This window comes from Syzygium oleosum, unplaced genomic scaffold (genome assembly GCF_021117445.2).
Source record: "Syzygium oleosum isolate NSW1041296 unplaced genomic scaffold, Sole_v2.1 Sole_v2.33, whole genome shotgun sequence".
Taxonomy (NCBI): Eukaryota; Viridiplantae; Streptophyta; class Magnoliopsida; order Myrtales; family Myrtaceae; genus Syzygium; species Syzygium oleosum.
The window spans coordinates 2823816-2844409 of NW_026607517.1; the positions used below are offsets into that span (position 1 = coordinate 2823816).

Genomic DNA, 20594 nt, shown 5'->3' on the forward strand with positions numbered 1-20594 from the left:
GTGAGACTGTCAAACAATAACGATTTAGAATGTGGTGTTCATGCGTTCCTGTTCTTATATCCGTAGATGCAACTACCAATGAACCAATGACTCTCCCACAGTCCATCGAAGCCTTCATCACAACTTCTCTGCCAAAACAAAAAGTGAAGCACGTCAATTGAGAATTGAGAAATTATATTTAAAGTACTCAAAATACAGATTCCGTTTTGGCCACAAAAAAGATCATTGGTTGAAGAGACTCAAATTGCACGGTAAACAAAGAGTCTACAAATACTGGGAAAATTGTCCAAACTTATTGTACATGAGCCAATTCAGTCTTAAACATTTTGAGTGTGTCATTTTAAGACTAAAATGGCATACTTAAGGACTAAATTGACAAATCACCAAAAGGTTGAGGACTAAAATGACACATTTAAAAGGTTTAGGACTTGAATTGGCTTTTGTACAATAAATTTAGGAATTTTTGGACAATTATCTCATAGATACACGTATGTTGTAAAACTTGAAAAAATGGACCAGTCAATTGTAGAGGAATGGTAGAAGTCTTGGACTAAGTAACCCTTTTACTGGGGTTGTTACCCGCAACATGATCAGGCTCTATGTGATTCCTTATTCTCGGCATTGTACTTCCTCAAATCGACCACACTGGTCCTAATGGACGTGCCAAAAAAATGTTTCGCCGGAATTTAATCAACAATAAAAATATGAAAACTACAATTAAGATAGACACCGAAATGACAACAAAGTATCTGGGAACTACAGTCATAACTATAGTGCATAAATTGAAAGATAACTAAAAGATAACAAGTTGTTTGTTCCAGGAGGTTCCGAAGAGTACGATAAAGCTATTTAAAGTCTACAATCGACAGTTACCAATGGAGGTTACAAACGGATGTTATAACTAGAGTTTACAAATGGTTACCAAATGGTCATCAATGATTACATCGATTCTATTACATTGATCATTTCATCGACTCCACCATCATGACGATTTCTTCAACTCCACTATCTTGAGGTTATTCTATTCCACTACATTAACGTTTGCATCCGCAAAATTGTTGACACTACTTTTTGTCGATTCCTTCAAGCTGTCGACTCGTCAAGGTTTAGACTTAATTGGCACAATTAAAAGGTTTATGACTGAATTGGTAAAAATGCAATAAGTTTAGGACTTTTTGGACAACTTTCCCAAAAGTGAAGTACCGTGTGGCAAGCACTTATAGTTAAAATTTCATAAGTGCTCCTTTTCCAAATAAGTAATTAAAATAAAAGAAGAATCAGAAAAGAGTGCTTAATTCCAAATTTTGCATGGCGAAAATTTTTTGATGGTGTTAAGAAAATGGGATAAAAATTTTGAGGTTGAGAGGTTTTGAACTAACACAGCAACCTTAGAGAAGGATATTTTAATTTACATAGAGTAAAGAATCTAAGACGATGCAAAAGGAAGACTAAGATATATATCATATGACTAGTGAAAGTGAGATGTTGAACAAGGTCGCAATGTGTGGTGACTAGGGGTGTTTCTCCTATGGAATCTCTTCAATAGAAATATGTTTCAAACTAATTCGAGAGTGAGCGAGCGAGTAATCGAGCTAGCTAGTTTTAGCACTAGCCGTCATTCAAGCTACGATGATAGCCAACGCGCCGCTTGCTCTCGTCATGGCTCATGACACCCATAAGGTGGCGACTTGGTTCGGTAAGCTCAATCATTCGAAGCCGAATACTGCGCACTTGCACTTCTATTTCCACAACAATCTCCTAGAAGAGCCCGACTGCGGTGCTTGTCATTGAGGTTACAATGACCGAGAAGTCCCCGATTCTTTCAGCATGAAGATGATGAATGGATGATCCACCGACAAAAGGGCCTGAGCTGACATCTATCCGTCCTCGGCGGGGATCGTGTCGCCGGGCCTGCTCAAGAACATGAACCTCGTTTTCAATGAAAGCACCCTGAGCATTACGGGTCGCGACATGACTTACGAATCTAGTAGGGAGATTCCTACAATGGACGGGACCGTTGTTTTCCGGTTGTCTAGTGGACTTGCCATCAATGGTGTCATCGAGGTAATCTCTTTTATTTCTCAGTTTTTCGCGGGAACATTTTTCCATTGAAACCATCAAGAGATGCTTTGGAGGTCCCTAACACTAAAAACCAAATGATAAAAAGAACAAAAAAAATTCTGATCTCGTATTCCGAGACACCAGGCGACTCGACCTAGAGAAGAGACACTGAATGAACAGAAAGATTTCGTCTCTTTCTCCTCCTTAAAATGCGTATCTTATACTAAGAATCTTTCAAATGTGCCACCGCGGGACTCTCCACCAAAATCCAAATTTCTATGAGGAACCGAAACCGCAACTATCTAATTCATTGAAGCGTAGGAAAGTGATTAAATAATTATAATCACTATCTGCTAATCAAAGACGACCTCCACACGTGCCAACCCCTACACTAAGAATAAAGACATATTGCAAAGAAAAGTGTATTGCCTACATTCACGTTGCACAGCTCGAGCATGCTAGGGAGAGAGAGAATAATTGACCAGAACGGACGTATTTGGTATGGTTTAATATGGTCTGAGAAACTTCACGACAAACCAAGGGCCAGTATCCAATAACGTGAATTGCGATATTTTATTACTTCCAATTGAAATCATGAACGTTGATGTGAGAGAGTAGAGCATATTGGAAAGTGTCTACATTAGTTTGCATTGCATTGATTACGAGATCGCTTCATATTTGCGAAAAACAGGCTATTATAAAAAGATTAGACAATGCATGAAAACATGGTACAATCCATTTTCGAATTATATTGGGTTTTGCACATCTTGGTCTGGTAGAAAGGTGGTAGGACAGCTCACTACGGTTGGAGTGTTTTAACAGTGACTGGTGATGGATGGGTCCATTAGACGCGATTATATACGAATGGCTAGAGTCCCCTCTCCATTTCCAAACGTACATACTTTAGGATTCTATCCATCAAGAGAGATTGGAGAGGACGACCTAAGTAAGGAGGCTATGTGGATTCTGCACATTGTCCATTTGGTTTAATATAAGTGTTATTCGAATTATTGTTTAGGTGTTCTGAATCTCTGCAATATATGGTGATCTTGGATTGAACGTTTCGTTCATATTAGATTAGCAATTTTCTTACAGAGTTTTCGTCATCAACAATCCTTATATTTTGGAGAAACGTAATATGCTAATGTAATTCTTTTCCTACATTCAAAATTTCGACTAGTGATGAGAAATTACTATACCTTTATATGTCCCTCACATGTAGAATTCAGGAAAAAGGACACCCAAGTTCTATAGTTTTAGTACGGCAGTCACTTTGGTACTATAACTTTTCGATCGATCACCCGACTGCCATTAATCTTATTTAAACAAAGTCACTACAAGTACTATAAATTTCAATGCCACGTTTGCTTTCTAGCCAAAGGAATCGCCGACATCACTCAAATAAGCCTTTTTGTTTTCAAAGTTATGGCATTTAAGTGATCGTTTAAAATGTTATTACACCAAAATAAGCATTATATGAAAAGTATGACATTTGTGATTTTTTTTTCTTTTAAAAATCATTTCCCTCTTTTAACATGTTCTCTCCTGCAAAGCATGCCTTTTTTTTCCTAGAACGTGCAAAGATGCCATTTATATTGATTTTATTGGTTTCAAATCCAAATCGAAAACCGCTAAGACGATGACTTGATAGCATCACCAAAATGATGGGGTCAATCGCTAAAAAAAAGCACGATCAATTAGTGATTGGTTTCGACATCTTCTGTTGTTTCGATCTCTAAAGGCGTCTTCTTCTTATAGGTATCCTTTTGAGCTCATTTTCGCCTGTTAAATCTTTCCGATGGTATCAACTTTCCAAACGATATCAGATTGAAAGAGAGAGTGGCAAAGCTAGGTTTAACGGCAATGGGCGGTGGTCCTTGCTCTGGTGGCCACGGCTGCAACCCTCGCCCATGCTGAGGCGGATAACCCTGAGAAGATGGACGAGTGGTTCAATAGGCTTAGCAACGCCAAGCGCAAGACCACACGCCTCCACTTCTACTTCCACGACATGCTCTTGGGCAAGAGCCCCACGGCGGTGCGCATCGCCGAGGCCGCGATGACCAAGAAGTCCCTAACATCGTTCGGGTTGGTCAACATGATCGACAACCCACTGACCGAGGGGCACGAGCTAGAGTCCCCCCTCGTGGGCTTGGCCCAGGGGTTCTATGGCTACGCCGGGATCGAATCACTGAGCCTATTCATGAACGTGAACCTCATATTCACGAGCCCGAAGTACAACAGCAGCACTCTGAGCATAATGGGCCGCAACTCGGCGCTCGAGACCTATCGGGAGATGCCCATCGTCGGAGGGACCGGCTTTTTCCGGTTGGCGAGCGGAATTGCGACGACAAAGACATACTTTCTCAACCTCACCACCGGCGATGCGGTAGTTGAATAGATATGCATTACTAGACAGTACACAGTACACACTCATTGGATAAGCCATGGCTAATGTTGTCGTCCATTTCTCTTTTTCTTTGTGACCTTTGGCTTTGCGGGATTCAAAGGTTATGGGGTAATCATATCGTTGTAGTTTGTGTGTGGATGAGTTGTTTCTAATTTGGTAATGCTCTACGTGCTTTCTGATTAAATTGGACGGTATGGTATCTTCTTGTGTGACCTTAGGTGAAACTAAATTGGACTCAGGGTTTATCACTAGCTAAAACTACATCGAAATAAGTCGTGTTAGAGTAGAGTAGGATTTAAAACGCTTTCTCTAGTTTATCCTTTACTACGTTTAAACTCAATGAGAGGATAAAATGTTCATGTAGTTTCTCGTTATTTATTTGCTGAAATTTAGATCCAATAAAAAGTAGAAATTGATGCATAACAAATCATTAAGCTAAAAGCTTATTCGCAGAATCTCTCAATTTTGGCTTTAACTTTCTTATAGATTGAACTATTAAAATTTGGAGAGAGCTCCTTTCTCATAGAGATAAAAAGAACGCTTGATTCCAATTTTTCTATGGGGAGAAAATTTGAGGTTGAACTAATGTGAATTATCCCTCTTTAGATCGGATGATGCCGATTTTAGGATAATCCAGTACATAATTTGAGGTTGAGAGGTTTTCGACTAACCCGGCAACCCTAGAGGAAAATTTTTGAGTTTAAGGGTCCATTTGTTTCATTGAAAATGAATAGTTTGAAAAATATTTTCCTAAAAATTATCGCTTGAAATGATTAGTTAATAAAAAATATTTATATTATCGACAATAATTTATATTTAAATATTTTTCTTTCATTTATTTTTTAAATGACACAAACGATTACTTTTTAAAAAAATTAAATAATTTATTTTTGATGAAATAAACGGAGTTTAAGACTATGCAAAAGTAAAGACTGAGAGATATTAATTATATGACTAGTGGAAACTGAAATGTTGAACACGGTCACATCGTTTGGTGACTACAGGTGCTGCTTCTCGCTTTCTCCTATGAAGAACTCTCTTCAGTAGTACCGTATTGCAAACTGAACTGGGAGAGAGCGAGCAAGTTTTAGCATCAGCAGCAATTCTAGCAATGGTGTCGCCGCTCCGTCGTGCCGCGGCTGATGACCCCTGGAAGGTGGCGACTTGGTTTGCTAAGCTCAACCGTTAGAATCGAAAACTGCATACCTTCGCATCCATTTCCATGACACAATCTCCGGGAAGAGCATGATTGTGGTGTGCGCCGCCGAGGCTACGATGATCGAGAAGTCCCCAACTCTTTCCGGCACAATAATGATGATGGATGATCCGCTAACAAAAGGATCAAAGGATCAAGCCGACATCTCCCATCATCAATCGGGCCCAAGGTTTGCATGGCTAGGTGGGAACGTTGTTTTCCGTATGTCAAGTAGAATTGCCATGGCCACGACGTATTATATCAATACCACACCTGGGATGTGATCGTTGAGTATTACATCATTGCAGAGGAAATCACCCAAAACGTTATAAACCTATTACACGATTATCAATTCAGTCCTAAACTTTTCAATTTATCAATTTAGTCCTAAATCTTTGAGTGAAAGTTGTGAAAATTAACCGGATATAATTCATTTGAATTTCACGCAAAAATTTAGAACTAAATTGGCAAAATTAAAAAGTTTAGGACTAAATTAGCATCCGTACAATAAGTTTATGACTTATTAGGTAATTTCCTCATCGTTGCATGCTCTCTTTATTCACATTTAAATAAACAACGTATTTTTAATCTCATTCATATTTCATATTTCATATTTCTTTGGTCCTTATTATATGATCTCTTACAATCGATTATAAATGTTTTGTCAAGGAAGTTACAAGGGTCGGAAATTTTATTGATGAGAAGACTTTAACTTGACAACATAAGTAGATTTGATGCAGTAAAGGGTCATACCTGACGAAACCTCTTCATAATTGTGGAAGACCGTGAAGATACATCAGTTGATTGTTATGCTAGGTGCGAAATTTTGAAGACTGTATTTGAAATATAGATTTAGGCTTCGTTTGTCTAGTTGAAAATGAATGATTGGAAAAGTATTTTCGCAACTCCACTTAAATCCAAGTTTTTACAAGAGACCGAACCCACAATTATCTATATCTGCATTAAAGCATAGAAAAGCGATTAATTGATTATTATCGCTATTTGCAAATTAACAACGACTTCCCCACCTGCCAACCCCTACGCTCAGAATAAAGAAATTGTCTTACATTCACATTGCGCAACTGGGTCATGTTAGGTAGAGAGCGAATAATTTGACCAGAACCGACATATTTGGTATGGTTTGAGAAGCTTCACGACAAACCAAGTGCCAGTATCCAATAACGTGACACGATATTTTACTTCTTCCGATTGAAATCATGAACGTTGATGTGAGAGAATAGAGCATATTGGAAAGTGTCTACATTAATTTGCATTGCATTGATTACGAGATCATTTTAGTTTTGCGAAAAACAGGCTACTATAAAAATATTAGACAATGCATGAAAACTTAGCAAAATCACATTTTCGAATTATATTGGGTTTTACACATCTTGGTCCGGCAGAAATGTGGTAGGACGGCTCACTACGGGTGTAGTGTTTTAATAGTGACTGGTGATGGATGGGTCCATTAGACGCGATTATATACTAATGGCTAGAGTCCCCTCTCCATTTCCGAACGTACATACTCTAGGGTTCTATCCATCAAAAGCCGTCATGGTAAAAGGGAGATCGAAGATGACAACCTAAGTAAGGAGATTTTGGATCGAACGTTTCGTTCATATTAGATTAGTGATTTTCTTACGGAGTGTTCGTCATCAATAATTCTTATATTTTGGAGAAACATAATATGCTAATGTAATTCTATTGCTACATTCAAAATTTCTATTAGTGATAAGAAATTACTATACCTTTATATGCTCCTCACATGTAGAATATAGGAAAAAGGACATCACGAGTTCTATAGTTTGAGTGTGGCATTCACTTTGGTGCCATAACTTTTCGATTAACCACCCGAGTACCATTAATCTTATTTAAACGAAGTCACTACAAATACTATAAATTTCATAATCATGTTTGATTTTCTAGCAAGAAGAATCGCCAACGTCACTCAAATAAACGTTTTTTCAAAGTTATGGCATTTAAGTAATCGTTTAAAAAGTTATTACCCCAAAATAAGCGCTATATGAATGTTACGGTATTTGTGAAATTTTTTTTCTTCTAAAAATTATATGCCTCTTTCAACATGTTCTCTCCTGCAAAGCATGCCCTTTCTTTTCCTAGAATGTGCAAAGATGCCATTTATATTGACTTTATTAGCTTAAATCCAAATCGAAAACAGCTAAGACGATGACTTGATAACGTCACCAAAATAATGTAGTCGATCGCTAATCGCTAATAAAAAAGCACGACCAATTAGGGCCCGTTTGGTAACGTGCTAAATAGTGAAAATTTCTGTTCTTTTGTTTCTAGAAATAGTTTGGGAACAGAAATGCGTTTGGTAAACTTTTTGTTCTTGGGCACATTTTTGCAAATATTTGTGCCGAGAAATAGTTTTGGAAGAGAAACAAGAAGTAAAAAAAAGTTACTTCTTGTTTCTCGGCACAATTTTGAGAATCAGTTTTTTTTTTCTTTTTCTTTTTTTTCTTTTCTTCTTTTTGTGTTGTTCTTCCCTGGGTTGGGCCGGCGGCCGGCCACAGCCCAGGGCCGGCGGCCAGCCACAGCCCAGGGCCGTGACGCCCTCACCGGCCCTGGGTTGTGGCCGGCCGCCGGTCGCTAGCGACCGGCCATGGCCAAAGAAGAAAATAGATAGAAAGAAAAAAAAAATTAAACAATTCAAAATATTATTAAAATATTATTTGGGAACAGAAATTTTGTGTAGTTACCAAACGCATTTATGTTCTTTTCTACTCTAGGAATAGAAATTTTGGACAGTTTATCAAACGCCTTCAAATACTCAGAAATTGTTTCCGGGTACAGAATCAAAAAAAAATCATTTATGTTCAGAAATAGCTCCCGGGCATAGAATGGTATTCATGCGCACCCTTAGTAATTGGTTTCGACAGCTTCTATCATTTCGGTCTCTAAAGGTGTCTTCTTCTTATAAGTATCCTTTTGAGCCCATTTTCGCCTGTTAATTCTTTCCAATAGTATCGACTTTTCACGCGATATCAAATTGAAAGAGAGAGATGGCAAAGCTAGGTTTAACGGCAATGATGGTGGTGGCTCTTGCTCTGGTGGCCACGGCCGCGACCTTCGCCCATGCTGAGGCGGATAACCTTGAGAAGGTGGACGAGTGGTTCAATAGGCCTAGCAACGCCAAGCGCAAGACCACACGCCTCCACTTCTACTTCCATGACACGCTCTCAGGCAAGAACCCCACGGCGGTGCGCGTCGCCGAGGCCACGATGACTAGGAAGTCCCCGACATCATTCGGGGCGATCAACATGATCGACAACCCACTGACCGAGGGGCCCGAGCCAGAGTCCCCCCTCATGGGCCGGGCTCAGGGGTTCTATGGCTTTGCAGGGCTCGAATCGCTGGGCCTACTCATGAACGTGAACCTCGTATTCACGAGCCCCAAGTACAGCAGCAGCACTCTGAGCATAATGGGCCACAACTCGGCACTAGAGATCTATAGGGAGATGCCCATCATCGGCGGGACCGGCTTTTTCCGGTTGGCGAGTGGGAATCGCAACGGGCAAGACATATTTTCTCAACCACACCACCGGGGATGCGGTAGTTGAATATAATGTCATAGCTATGCATTACTAGACAGTACCCAGCAGACACTCATTGGACAAGTCATGGCTACTGTTGTAGTTCGTTTCTCCTTTTCTTTTTGACCTTTGGCTTTGCGGGATCCAAAGGTTATGGGGTAATCATATCGCTGTAGTTTGTGTGTGGATGAGTTGTTTCTGATTTGGTAATGCTCTCCATGCTTTCTGATTAAATTGGACGGTATGGTATCTTCTGGTGTGACCTTAGGTGAAACTAAATTAGACTCAGGGTTTATCACTGGTCATTGATACAGTGACCTAACTGAAATTACGAAGAGAGGAGGTGATGTACAAGTCATGTACAGTTTTCGCCTTTCTGCAATAGAACTTGCTGAAAATGTCTGATGATTTTACCCACCTAATAATGCAATATAACTTTTAGTAGTTTAGCCCTTGAATTATATGAAAATGTTTAATATTGTCTACGATCTTGAAATGATGGAAGGACAATATTAAACATTTACATATAGTTCAGAAACTACATTGAACATGTACCAAAAGTCAGAGGATCACATTGAATAAATTAAAAATTCAAAAATCACATTGAACATTAGGCTAAAATTTAGGGATCATATTACACATTGAGTCAAAGTTTAGGGATCATTTGTATTATTATCCCAATCAAATATGTAGATTATGTATATTGTCTATTTGATTTATTAGTCAAGTGTTATTCGAACTATCTTTTAGGTGGTCCGAATATATGTATAATATATAGTGATCTCGGATTGAGCATTTTTATAGTCCTTCGATTTTGAAGAAATGTAACATGCTAATATTATTCTTTTCCTACATTCAAATTTGCAATTAAATTAAGTGAAATGAAATTATTGTGCCTTCATATACCCTGCATATGTAGAGATTATATGCCTTTTGCTTACAATTTTCTTTCATGCAAAGAGTGTCATTTACATCTGATCAAAAACTGATTGGTGTCAATTTCCAAATCCAAGACCGCAAAGACGATGTAAAGTCGGTACTAACGTGAAGATTGACTCGGCGGTCCGACGTGAAGCCTTTTGATTGTTAAAATGATTTGGTCCTATGACCGACTGATACCTGTTCTCACGTCTTGTCCATAGATATTGCAGATACGTTCGATAACGCAGACAAAATGATGAAGTCAATCGCTAGCGAAAAAGCACGACCAATTAGCGATTGATTTCGACAACTTTTGTTTCCTCTTTCTCTAAAGGTGCCTTCTTTTCATGAGTCTCCTTTTGAGTTCATTTTCGCCTATAAATTCCGTCCAATAGTATCCACTTTCCCAAACAATTTCAGGTAGAAAGAGAGAGATGGCAAAGCCAGCTTTAACGGCAACGGTGGTGGTGGTGGTGGCTGCTCTTGCTCTGGTGGCCACGGCCGCGACGCTCGCCCCTGCCGAGGCAGATGACCCCGAGAAGGTGGACAAGTGGTTCACTACTCTTAGCCACGCCGAGCGCAAGACCACGCGCCTCCACTTCTACTTCCACGACACGCTCTCAGGGAAGAGCCCCACGGCGGTGCGCGTCGCCGAGGCCCCGATGACCGAGAAGTCCCCGACGCTGTTTGGGTTGGTCAACATGATCGACGACCCACTGACCAAGGGACCCGAGCCGGAGTCGCCCCTCGTGGGCCGGGCTCAGGGGTTCTACGCCTCGGCCGGGCTCGAGTCGCTTGGCCTGCACATGAACATAAACCTTGTATTCACGAGCCCGGAGTACAACGGCAGCACTCTGAGCATAATGGGCCGCAACCCGGCGTTCGAGACCTATCGGGAGATGCCCATCGTCGGCGGGACCGGCGTTTTCCGGCTGGCAAGCGGGATCGCGACGGCAAAGACGTACTTTTTCAACCTCACCACCGGCGATGCGGTAGTTGAATATAAGGTCGTAGCTATGCATTACTAGACACTAAGTTGATATATCGCTGCTTATGTTGTAGTCCACTTTTTTCTTGTTTTTGGCCTTTGATTTTGTGTGGTCCAAAGGTTATGTACGGGGTAATTACATCGTTGTAGTCATGTGTGGATGTACAATCGTTTCCAATTTGGTAATGCTCTACGTGCTTTGTGATTTTTCATTGATTTTGGTGGTTTGGAATCTTCTTGTGTGGCTTTAGATGAGCTAAATTGGACTCGGCTTATCACTGAGTAGGTAATGTACAATGTTTGCCGCCTCGTGAACATAGAACTTGCTGAAAACGTCAATGATTTTTCCGACAAACAAAAAAGGAAAACGTCAATGATTTTACCCACCTAATAATTATGAAATTTGATGCAGTCGACGTGAATTTTTATTTTAATATTTTGGAATTCCTCTTTTAAAATTACTGAAACCCAAGATTATGCATTGAATGGTTTCGATACAAAAGTTGTCTCACGGTAAACTCAATCAACCACCTAACACTAATATTGAGTGCTCTATGTCTGTTCATCTTAATAATTGGAATAGGTGCGTTTGAACTCGAATGATGCGACACGACACAGTTCGACCTTGAGACAAGACATCGAATGAACTATTTGTTCCGGCCCTAGCACGTAACTACTCGTTCATCCAACAATAAAGAAATAGAAAAGAAACTTTAACGCTCCATTCATTTTGCGAAAAATAAATGATTTGAAAAATATTTTTCTAAAAATGATCGCTTTTATCGCTTATAAAATGAATGAAAGAAAAATATTTCCATCATGCACGAAAATATTTAAACATAAATTGTTATCGACAATAAAAATATTTTCCATTGATTAATTATTTCAAGTAATATAAACAATTATTTTAAGATTAATATTTTCTAAATTATTAATTTTTCATTAAACAAACGCACCATAAGAATATTTCAAATTTGCTATTGGGGTTGTTGCCCAACGTTTTCAGCCCAACGTTTTCAGCTTCTTCTTTTTCATTCATCAAAATCCAGAGATATGATCGTAATTAGCTGGTTATATATCTGGAAAGGAACTAACACAACAACTCACCGTCATGACCCCCCACTTAATTTTGGATTCTTCAAATCAGAATCGAACGCACAACCATCCGATTTTTGAGCCGTAGCATAGAAAAGTGATTAAACAATTATAATCGACATTCGCTATTTAAACAAAGGCTTCCATGACTACCACCCCCTCACGCTTAAAAAAAATTGTACAGAAAAGAAAAGTGTATCGTCAACATTCCCATTGCACGACTAGATTAGAAGATGATGTGAGGGAGATAGTGCTAATCGACCGAACCAACATATTTTATTGGTTTGAGAAACTTTACTACATACCATTGCAAATATCCAATTATTGGGTCCTAAGCGTGAATCACGACATTTCATTACTTCCGATTGAAATCATGAACGTTGATGTGAAAGGGTAGAGTATATTGGAAATTTTTTTTTATCTTAATAAATTGGAAAATTTTTTTTATCTTAATAAGCATTGCCATTGATTAGGGCATCACTTTGTATTTGCGAAAAACGGGCTATTACAATATATTAGACAATGCACGAAAACTTAAGTACAATTGCATAACCGAATTATGTTCGGCTTTACACATCTCGGTCTAGTAAAAATGTGGTAGGACGGCTTACTATAGGCATAGTGTTCTAGTAGTGACAGGTGATAAATGGGCTCATTAGACGTGACTATATTGAAATGGCTAAGGTCCTCTGTCCATTTTCGGCCTAAATAAAAAAAAAAACAAAACAAAACACCAACTTCAGCTTAAGTGGCAATTTTGGCATGAACTTTTTTTTGTCTCTTAAAAATCACCAACTTTCATTATAATCCAAAATTTGACCCATTTGACTAGCTGGATTTAAAACACTATTTATTGTCTTTTTTTCTGAGCCACATCTTGGAAAATAACGGTGAAATTATTCATGGTCTCATTCGCTTCACCGGCAAGTAAAATAAATCTCCAGATTGAGTCTCTCCAGCCAGCCTGCACCGTTTAGTCGTAATCTAGAGTTGTGGACCACCACCAGTCGAGAGACGTCATGGACGAGATCCGCCAAGCTCACGACCGCAACCTTTTTTTCTGAACGAACCCAAGTCCTCCCCCTTGAAACTTCGAAGTCTACGTCAAATTGACATTAATCGATTGATCTCATTTAATTTATTGGGCTCTACTGATGGACATTAATAAATTGATTTTGTTGGGAAGTATAGGGAAGGAGATTCTAAAGTTGTGTCATGCCAAAGTGCTTGTAACAATCTACAAGATCTCAAGCTTCGGTTAGCTGGGGCCAGATTTGAGACTCAAGTAAGTTAGTGATTTTTATTGAGACAAAAAAAAAAGTTCGGATCAGAATTGTCACTCAAGGTAAAATTTATGCTTGTTTTTTTTAATTAGCCTCTCAATTTCCTAACATACATACTCCATTGTTCTATCCATCGAGAACCGTCAAGGTAAAAGGGAGATTGGAGAGGAAGACCTAAGTAAAGAAGTGTTAGGAGTCACCGCACAATTACAAAGAAAATAGAGAGTAAAAGCAAGAAAGAGAATTTGAGATGCAAAGTTTTATCCTTGTTCACTCTTAAATTAGGGCTACATCCAGCAGAGAATTCTACTATAATTAGCACATCGCACCTCTTTATTATATCCCTTAATTACAAGAGAAAGAATACATATATATATATATATATATATATATATAGTAGCTATTCACGGGCCCAAACTACTAATAAAACTTGATCAGAATCAAATCTGTCAATTCCACTCACTGTCTATTTGATTAATTAGGTGTCGATTTTTTGGAAATCTATATAATGGATTCGGCCGCTAATAAAAAAGCACGACTAATTAGTGATTGCTTTCCACAACTTTCGTTGCTTCTGTCTCTAAAGATGTATTCTTTTCGTAAGTCTTCTTTTTGAGTTCATTTTCGCCTATAAATTCTTTCCAATAGTATCGTTTTCCCAACAATTTCAGATTGAAAGAGAGATGGCAAAGCTAGGTTTAACGGCAATTGGTGGCGGTGCTCTTGCTCTGGTGGCTATGGTGGCTACGGCCACAACACTCGCCCGTGCTGAGGTGGATGACCCTGAGAAGGTGGACCCGTGGTTCGATAGGCTTAGCCACGCCAAGCGCAAGACCACACACCTCCACTTCTACTTCCACGACACGTTCTCAGGCAAGAGCCCCACGGCGGTGCGCGTTGCCGAGGCCGCGATGACCAATAAGTCCCCGACGCTGTTCGGGGCGGTCATCATGATCGACGACCCACTGACCGAGGGGCCCGATCTGGAGTCCCCCCTTGTGGGCCGAGCTTAGGTTTTCTATGGCTCGGTTGGGCTCAAATCGATGGCTCTTCTCATGGACATGAACCTCGTGTTCACGAGTCCAAAGTACAACGGCAGCACTCTGAGCATATTGGGCCGCAACCCGGCGCTCAAGACCTATCGGGAGCTGCCCATCGTCGGCGGCACCGGCGTTTTTCAGTTGGCGAGTGGAATAGCGACGGCGAAGACGTACTTTCTCAACCTCACCACCGGCGATGCGGTAGTTGAATATAATGTTATAGCTAGGCATTACTAGACACTTCGGACATTGTGTTGGCTCATGTTATGGTCCACTTCTTCTCTCATTTTGACCTATGGTTTTATGCGGGCCAAAGGTTATGGGGCAATCATATCGTTGTAGCTTGTGTGTGGATGAGGTGTTGCCCTTCATTTGGTAATGCTCTCTACGTGCTTTTCGATTTTCATTGATTCGTGGTGGAGATTGAATTTGGAGTTAATGGTATCTTTTCGTGAGGCTCTGGGTGATCTAAATTGGACTCGCTTTATCACTAGAAGAAGGTAGGTGATATGCAAGTTTCGCCATCTTGAAAAATAGAACTTGCTGAATATGTCAATGATTTTACTCCACTCAATAATTCTGGAATTTGAAGCAATCGACATGAGAATTACTTTTGTTTCGGGAATTTCGTATTATAGGATTACTGAAACCTAAGATTGCTCAAGGATTTGGTTTTCCGTATGAAAACTGTCTTCCTGCCAGACTAGCTAAGCACAATCAAACCCGTTAACAATAATATCCAGTGCTCTATGGCTCTTCAACTTAAGAATTGGAATAGATGCATTAAAGATAAGAGAAACTGACACAAACAGTTCATAAACTTCTACTTAATATGCAATACTTGAACTTTCACTGCGTTCAATATGATCATTGAACTATCCCTAAATGTTCGATCTAGTCCATTGAATTTTCATAAAAAAAAAAGTCTAAAGTTCTCATAATTACATTATTGCTCGGATTTAGAAAATCTTTCAATCTCAATCTATTTCCTAAATTAACAAAAAAAAAATATGGTTATTCTTTTATCACTTTTTAACCTTTTTGATTTTTATAAATATTAAGATAGTTTCATTTAAGTATACTTTAGCTTATAATATCTATAATAGGAAAAGTAGAACCTCTTTTAGAATTGAATTGGGTTGACATTCCTGCTATTTTAATTTCCCAATAGATAGATTTAACTAAATTTTGTTAAGAAAACACGAAATACAAAAACTTGAAAATTTTATTAATATAAAAATTAGGAACAAGATTTAGATTAATATAAGTACGTCAATTCTATAGATAAATTAATATAATAATTAAATATAATTATGAAAACATTTATATAAAAAATAAAGCAATATGAATCCGATATAACTCTAAATGAGGTTAAATTTCTACTAATGTAGAGATCATAATTCAAATTATACTTAGATGGAATTATAGTAATATTTAAAAGACTAAAAAGGTAAAAATGAAAAAAATAAAAACATCATATATTTGTTGTTGATTTAGAAAATGGATTGAAATGAAAACATACTCTAAAATCTGGGCAATAGTTTAATTATGAAAACTCGTGACTATTACTGAACAATTGATTTTACTTTGTTATGAACAGTTGAGGGACTATATTGAACAGATTGAAAGTGTAGGGACTATATTGAATATTTAGGAATAGTTTAAGGACTAAATTAAATAAATTAAAAGTCCAAAATAACATTGCACATTGGACCAAAGTTTATGAACTAGTTGTGTCATTTTCCTACTCATTACAAGTCCAACCTGAAAGCTTAAATTAATAGGTGGAGGGATTTGATTTTACATCTGTAATTATGATTACGACCTGATACACTGAATTTGTACTGGGGTTGAATTCAATTGCTAAATCATCGTCATTCAATTAGGCATGTGTCATCGAGTATTACCAGCTGTAAATTCGCAAAGTGCACATGTTTTGGATCCGTGAATTAAATTTCTTGTCCTGGTCAAAAGCTCCTTTTAATATCTAGGCCCAAACAGAGGATGCTCCCTAATATTTCCGACTCTTGGAGTGAAAAGTTTTGAGCGACATGATCCGTGAACATCACAGCCAAAAGGAAGCAAACTCACAAGTGTTGAAGTTTCCATGATCTAAATTTGCATTTTGTCCCTGTTAGATCATGACTTAATAAGATCAAGTGCTAAGGTTGTCTTTTGTTGCCTTTCTGCTTTGCAATGATTCCTCGTTTTTTCGCGCATGACTTCTAAGCCCAAGTCGGATGTCAACATCATGGATCATAAATAATTATTCGATTTCCAAATTCTTAATTACAGATATCACAAGGAGAATCATCATATTAGAAACTACAGTATTGTTTTTGCTTAAATTGCTTTACAGGAAATTTAAACTCACTCTTCAGTAGAATCGTTGACAAAATCCTAGTATACCATTCATAATTAGAAGCTTATCTCTAGGACATGATAGACATTTCAAGACACGAAGCTTCCAATTGACTAAGGGCATGTTTGGTTCAGCTTTTAGAAAATGTATTTGGCAAAATGCAAAGACCTTTGAGCTAAAAGGATTTTCCGAAATGCAAGTAGTGTTTGGTAATATGTATTTTAAAATTACATTTGAAAGCAACTTTGGCCTAAATACCGTTTGGTAAAAATTTATTTGTAAAAAGACTTTGCTGATATTTAAAATTAAAAAAAAAAGCTGGCCGCCGGCCGGCCTCGCCTGACCTCAGGCGGCGTCACCTGGGGGTCGCGCGACCCGGCGACCGCCTGCTGGGGTCGCACGACCTCCGGCGGCGGTCGCCTAGGGTCGCGCGATCCCCGTGCGACCGCCGCTCGAGGTCGCGCGACCCCAGGCGGCGGTCGCCGGCCGCTGGACCAGCTGCTCGGGAAGAGGTAAACAGTGACGATGAACAATACCGATTGCATTTCGAAAATGCAACTTGCCAAGGCTAAGCTCCATTCAGCCAAAGACCCTTGGAAAGCTTTGGAGATACAATTGCATCTCCTCAAAGCTTGCCAAACAACTTTGCATTTGCTCAAGGGACTTTAGACCCCCAAAGCAGCTTTCAAATGCTGAACCAAACAGGCCCTAAGTATGAATTTCACGGTCGGCCAAGATCCGGATAATATTCTTGAGGGACCTCTTCTTATCAGTTGCTTGAAATTCTGACCCAACTTATAAGAAACTCAGAGATATCTTAGCATAAATAAAAGATTTAGAGGGATAATATAGCTAATTATCCACCCCAGAATCAGAGGGTAATATTCCATCAATTGCGCAATCAGGGTGGTCCACCACAATCATATTCCAACCCAATACGTCCAAATCCCCCAACTAATCATCAATATTTTTCCTCTTTGAGCGCTTAATTTTAACATTAAATCCGGGCCGTAGCTTACACGATGTCTAAGTCTAACTCCATAAATTAATTCATACCTGCATCAGCATCACATTAGGCATAGGACCCATCGGTGGTTAGGACAGACGTGTAATACCAAGGAACAAGAATCAGTTTCCAAGGCAGCCAGAAGAGAGAGTTTGAGAAGTCCAACTTTGGAGTTCGTCTTCCTCGTATCAGGCATGGGATCTGAGATCTCGAAGCAGATCCAGAGAAGGAAGGATGTGCTGCGAGAGGCCAAAGTCCTGAGGGATCTCATCGAAACCTGTGGGACGCAATTCCCCGGTTGCGACTACTGCTGTTTGGATAGGAAGAACTGGATGAACGGTCTCGATCCCGAAAAGCTTCCTCTTTTCAAGATTGTCTGGCCAGGAACTCATGATTCCGCGACCAACAAGATTGGAATCCGGTTCATGTCTCGTCCTTTTGCCCAATGCCAATCGCTAAGTATCTATGATCAGCTCGTGGGAGGCACTCGGGTGTTTGATATTCGAGTCCAGGAGGATCGCCGGGTATGCCACGGAATTTTAGCGACTTATAGTGTAGATGTCGTCCTGAACGACGTCAAGAAGTTTTTAGGTGAGACAAAGTCCGAGATTATAATACTAGAAGTCCGAACTGAGTTTGGTCATCAGGACCCGCCTGCGTTTGATCAGTACTTGGTGGATCAGCTTGGGGAGTACCTGATCGGCCAGGATGAATGTGTTTTTTGTAAGACGATTGCGGATTTGTTGCCGAAGAGAGTGATTTGTGTCTGGAAGCCTAGGAACTCGCCCAAACCACAGGCGGGAGGCCCATTGTGGAGTGAGGGATATCTGAAGGATGACTGGATCAATACCGATTTACCATCAACCAAGTTCGATGGCAATATGAAGCATTTAGGTGAGCAGCCGCCAGCTTCCACGAGGAAATACTTTTACAGGGTCGAGAACACAGTAACACCGCAAGCGGACAATCCGGTTGTGTGTGTCAAGCCGGTCACTAATCGCATTCATGGATATGCTAGGCTATTTATATCTCGTTGCTTCTCTAAAGGGTTGACTGATAGGTTGCAGATCTTCTCGACGGACTTTATAGATGGAGATTTCATAGATGCTTGTGTTGGCCTTACATGTGCAAGGATTGAAGGGAAAGCCTAAACAGTGCCATTTTATGTGTTCAGTTGTCTCTGTGAAGCTGATTGTCCATTTGTCTCAGGTTCACTGTTGTACACTTGATAGTATAGACTCTTCGTTGTCCACGCAGATATTGACGGTCTGTTTTCAATAGGGTTGGAGTGTACTAATGTCAGTTACACTTGAAACTTATACAATGTCTTTCTGTATGTTAATTTAACTTTCAAAACTTGGGATGAATGCCTTAACTAAGTAAATCCCTCTGCTTTTTGAGTTTTCCTAGACTTGTCCTTGTTTTTCACGGTATTTCCCGTAAGAAATACAATTTCTAAACATTGGAAGACAGTTTTCAGGACAATGATTTCTACTGACGGCTATGAGCCTCCTTCTCAAGCTCAATTCCTTCTTTGTAAATGTCAAGGTGCTCAAATTATCATGCATGAACAAACTGAATCAGCTAAACTACCATGCAAATCACCACGTTCGTTTAATGAAGCACCAGATACCGTTGGAAGATTTTTAGTACCGGATAGAAGAAAAAAGAATTCTAGATGAGGCAACATCATGAAAGGGTTGAGACGAGTTCACAATATCGGTGTTGGTGGGAATCACTTCCTGGATTGGTGATGATCTGCATGGAGAATGGAAACAATCCCGTTGCTGATAGATTAAAGCAGCGTAGTTAGGTTGAGGACATGTCATAACAAAAAAGAACTAGGAATTCAATTCTGCATATTGAACGGTTTCAGATGAAGATCCTAAACCAGATGGAGAACAGAGAATATCGCCAGTAGATCAAGTCTTGAAAATTTATTGGGTTGGAGATTTGAGAATCCTGTTTGTATCAAGATTTATGGAACTTTTGATAAATGCATATACTGATGAAGGTCCTTTATTTCCGAAATTTGGAAACCTGATCCTTCATTGTGAAACAGCCCTGAAGTGAAAGCCCCTGCTTACAATGAATTTGGTTTCAGTACTTAAGTTGTTCTAATGACTACAAGAGTCCTTTGAATTGCGGACAAGCTGCAGTTTACAAGAATATCACAGTAAAGTGTTTCCTGAAAAGACGTTCTTCAAATAGGCAGACGGTGAAACAGAGAGCTTGTGCTGTCAATGTAGTTCTATCGATTGCCTCTCTCTGCACACTTTATAAAATGATGAGGGAAAGCTGGAATGAATGATCGTCCATCGACTCTCTCTAAATCAACGCATCCTAAGATACACTCAGAATGCAGCACCAAGTCTGTTGTCCAATATGTCCTAGCCATTTGCTCAAACACTGGGCATGGCAAGAGCAAGGACGTTAACACGGAAGCAGCAAAGTTTAATGAACGTGTACAGCCAAAAGCTAGGTTGCGCGAGTTGTTGATTACTTATGCTCATTCCCTCGCGATCCGATCCCTAAGGGCGCGAATGACAACATTTCTCTTTCCCGGCCCTATTTCTGGCTAGAAATTAAAAAATCTTCTCTTTCCCGGACGAGTTTCTGAGCAAAAAGTAGCGTTTGATAACGATACAAAATTTCTATTCCCGGAATAGAAATTCGTTT

At 39.5% G+C, this 20594-nt stretch overlaps 3 protein-coding genes and 2 pseudogenes across 3 annotated transcripts; all 5 read left to right on the plus strand.

The window, feature by feature from the left end:
* Positions 1 to 1971: 1971 nt before the first annotated feature.
* On the plus strand, positions 1972 to 4459 carry LOC115672856 (dirigent protein 23-like; annotated as a pseudogene).
* A 4230-nt stretch (positions 4460 to 8689) lies between these two features.
* LOC130135478 (dirigent protein 23-like) lies at positions 8690 to 9247 on the plus strand. Its single transcript, XM_056304889.1, has one exon. The coding sequence runs from the start codon at positions 8690 to 8692 to the stop codon at positions 9245 to 9247; it is 558 nt and encodes a 185-aa protein (XP_056160864.1).
* Positions 9248 to 10541: 1294 nt separating this feature from the next.
* Positions 10542 to 11345, plus strand: LOC130135477 (dirigent protein 21-like). The gene has a single exon (XM_056304888.1). It carries the CDS (start codon positions 10576 to 10578, stop codon positions 11167 to 11169), a length of 594 nt encoding a protein of 197 aa, XP_056160863.1. The 5' UTR covers positions 10542 to 10575; the 3' UTR covers positions 11170 to 11345.
* A 2845-nt stretch (positions 11346 to 14190) lies between these two features.
* On the plus strand, positions 14191 to 14784 carry LOC130135438 (dirigent protein 23-like; annotated as a pseudogene).
* A 3244-nt stretch (positions 14785 to 18028) lies between these two features.
* LOC130135476 (uncharacterized) lies at positions 18029 to 19299 on the plus strand. Its single transcript, XM_056304883.1, has one exon. The coding sequence runs from the start codon at positions 18110 to 18112 to the stop codon at positions 19064 to 19066; it is 957 nt and encodes a 318-aa protein (XP_056160858.1). The 5' UTR covers positions 18029 to 18109; the 3' UTR covers positions 19067 to 19299.
* Positions 19300 to 20594: the final 1295 nt, after the last annotated feature.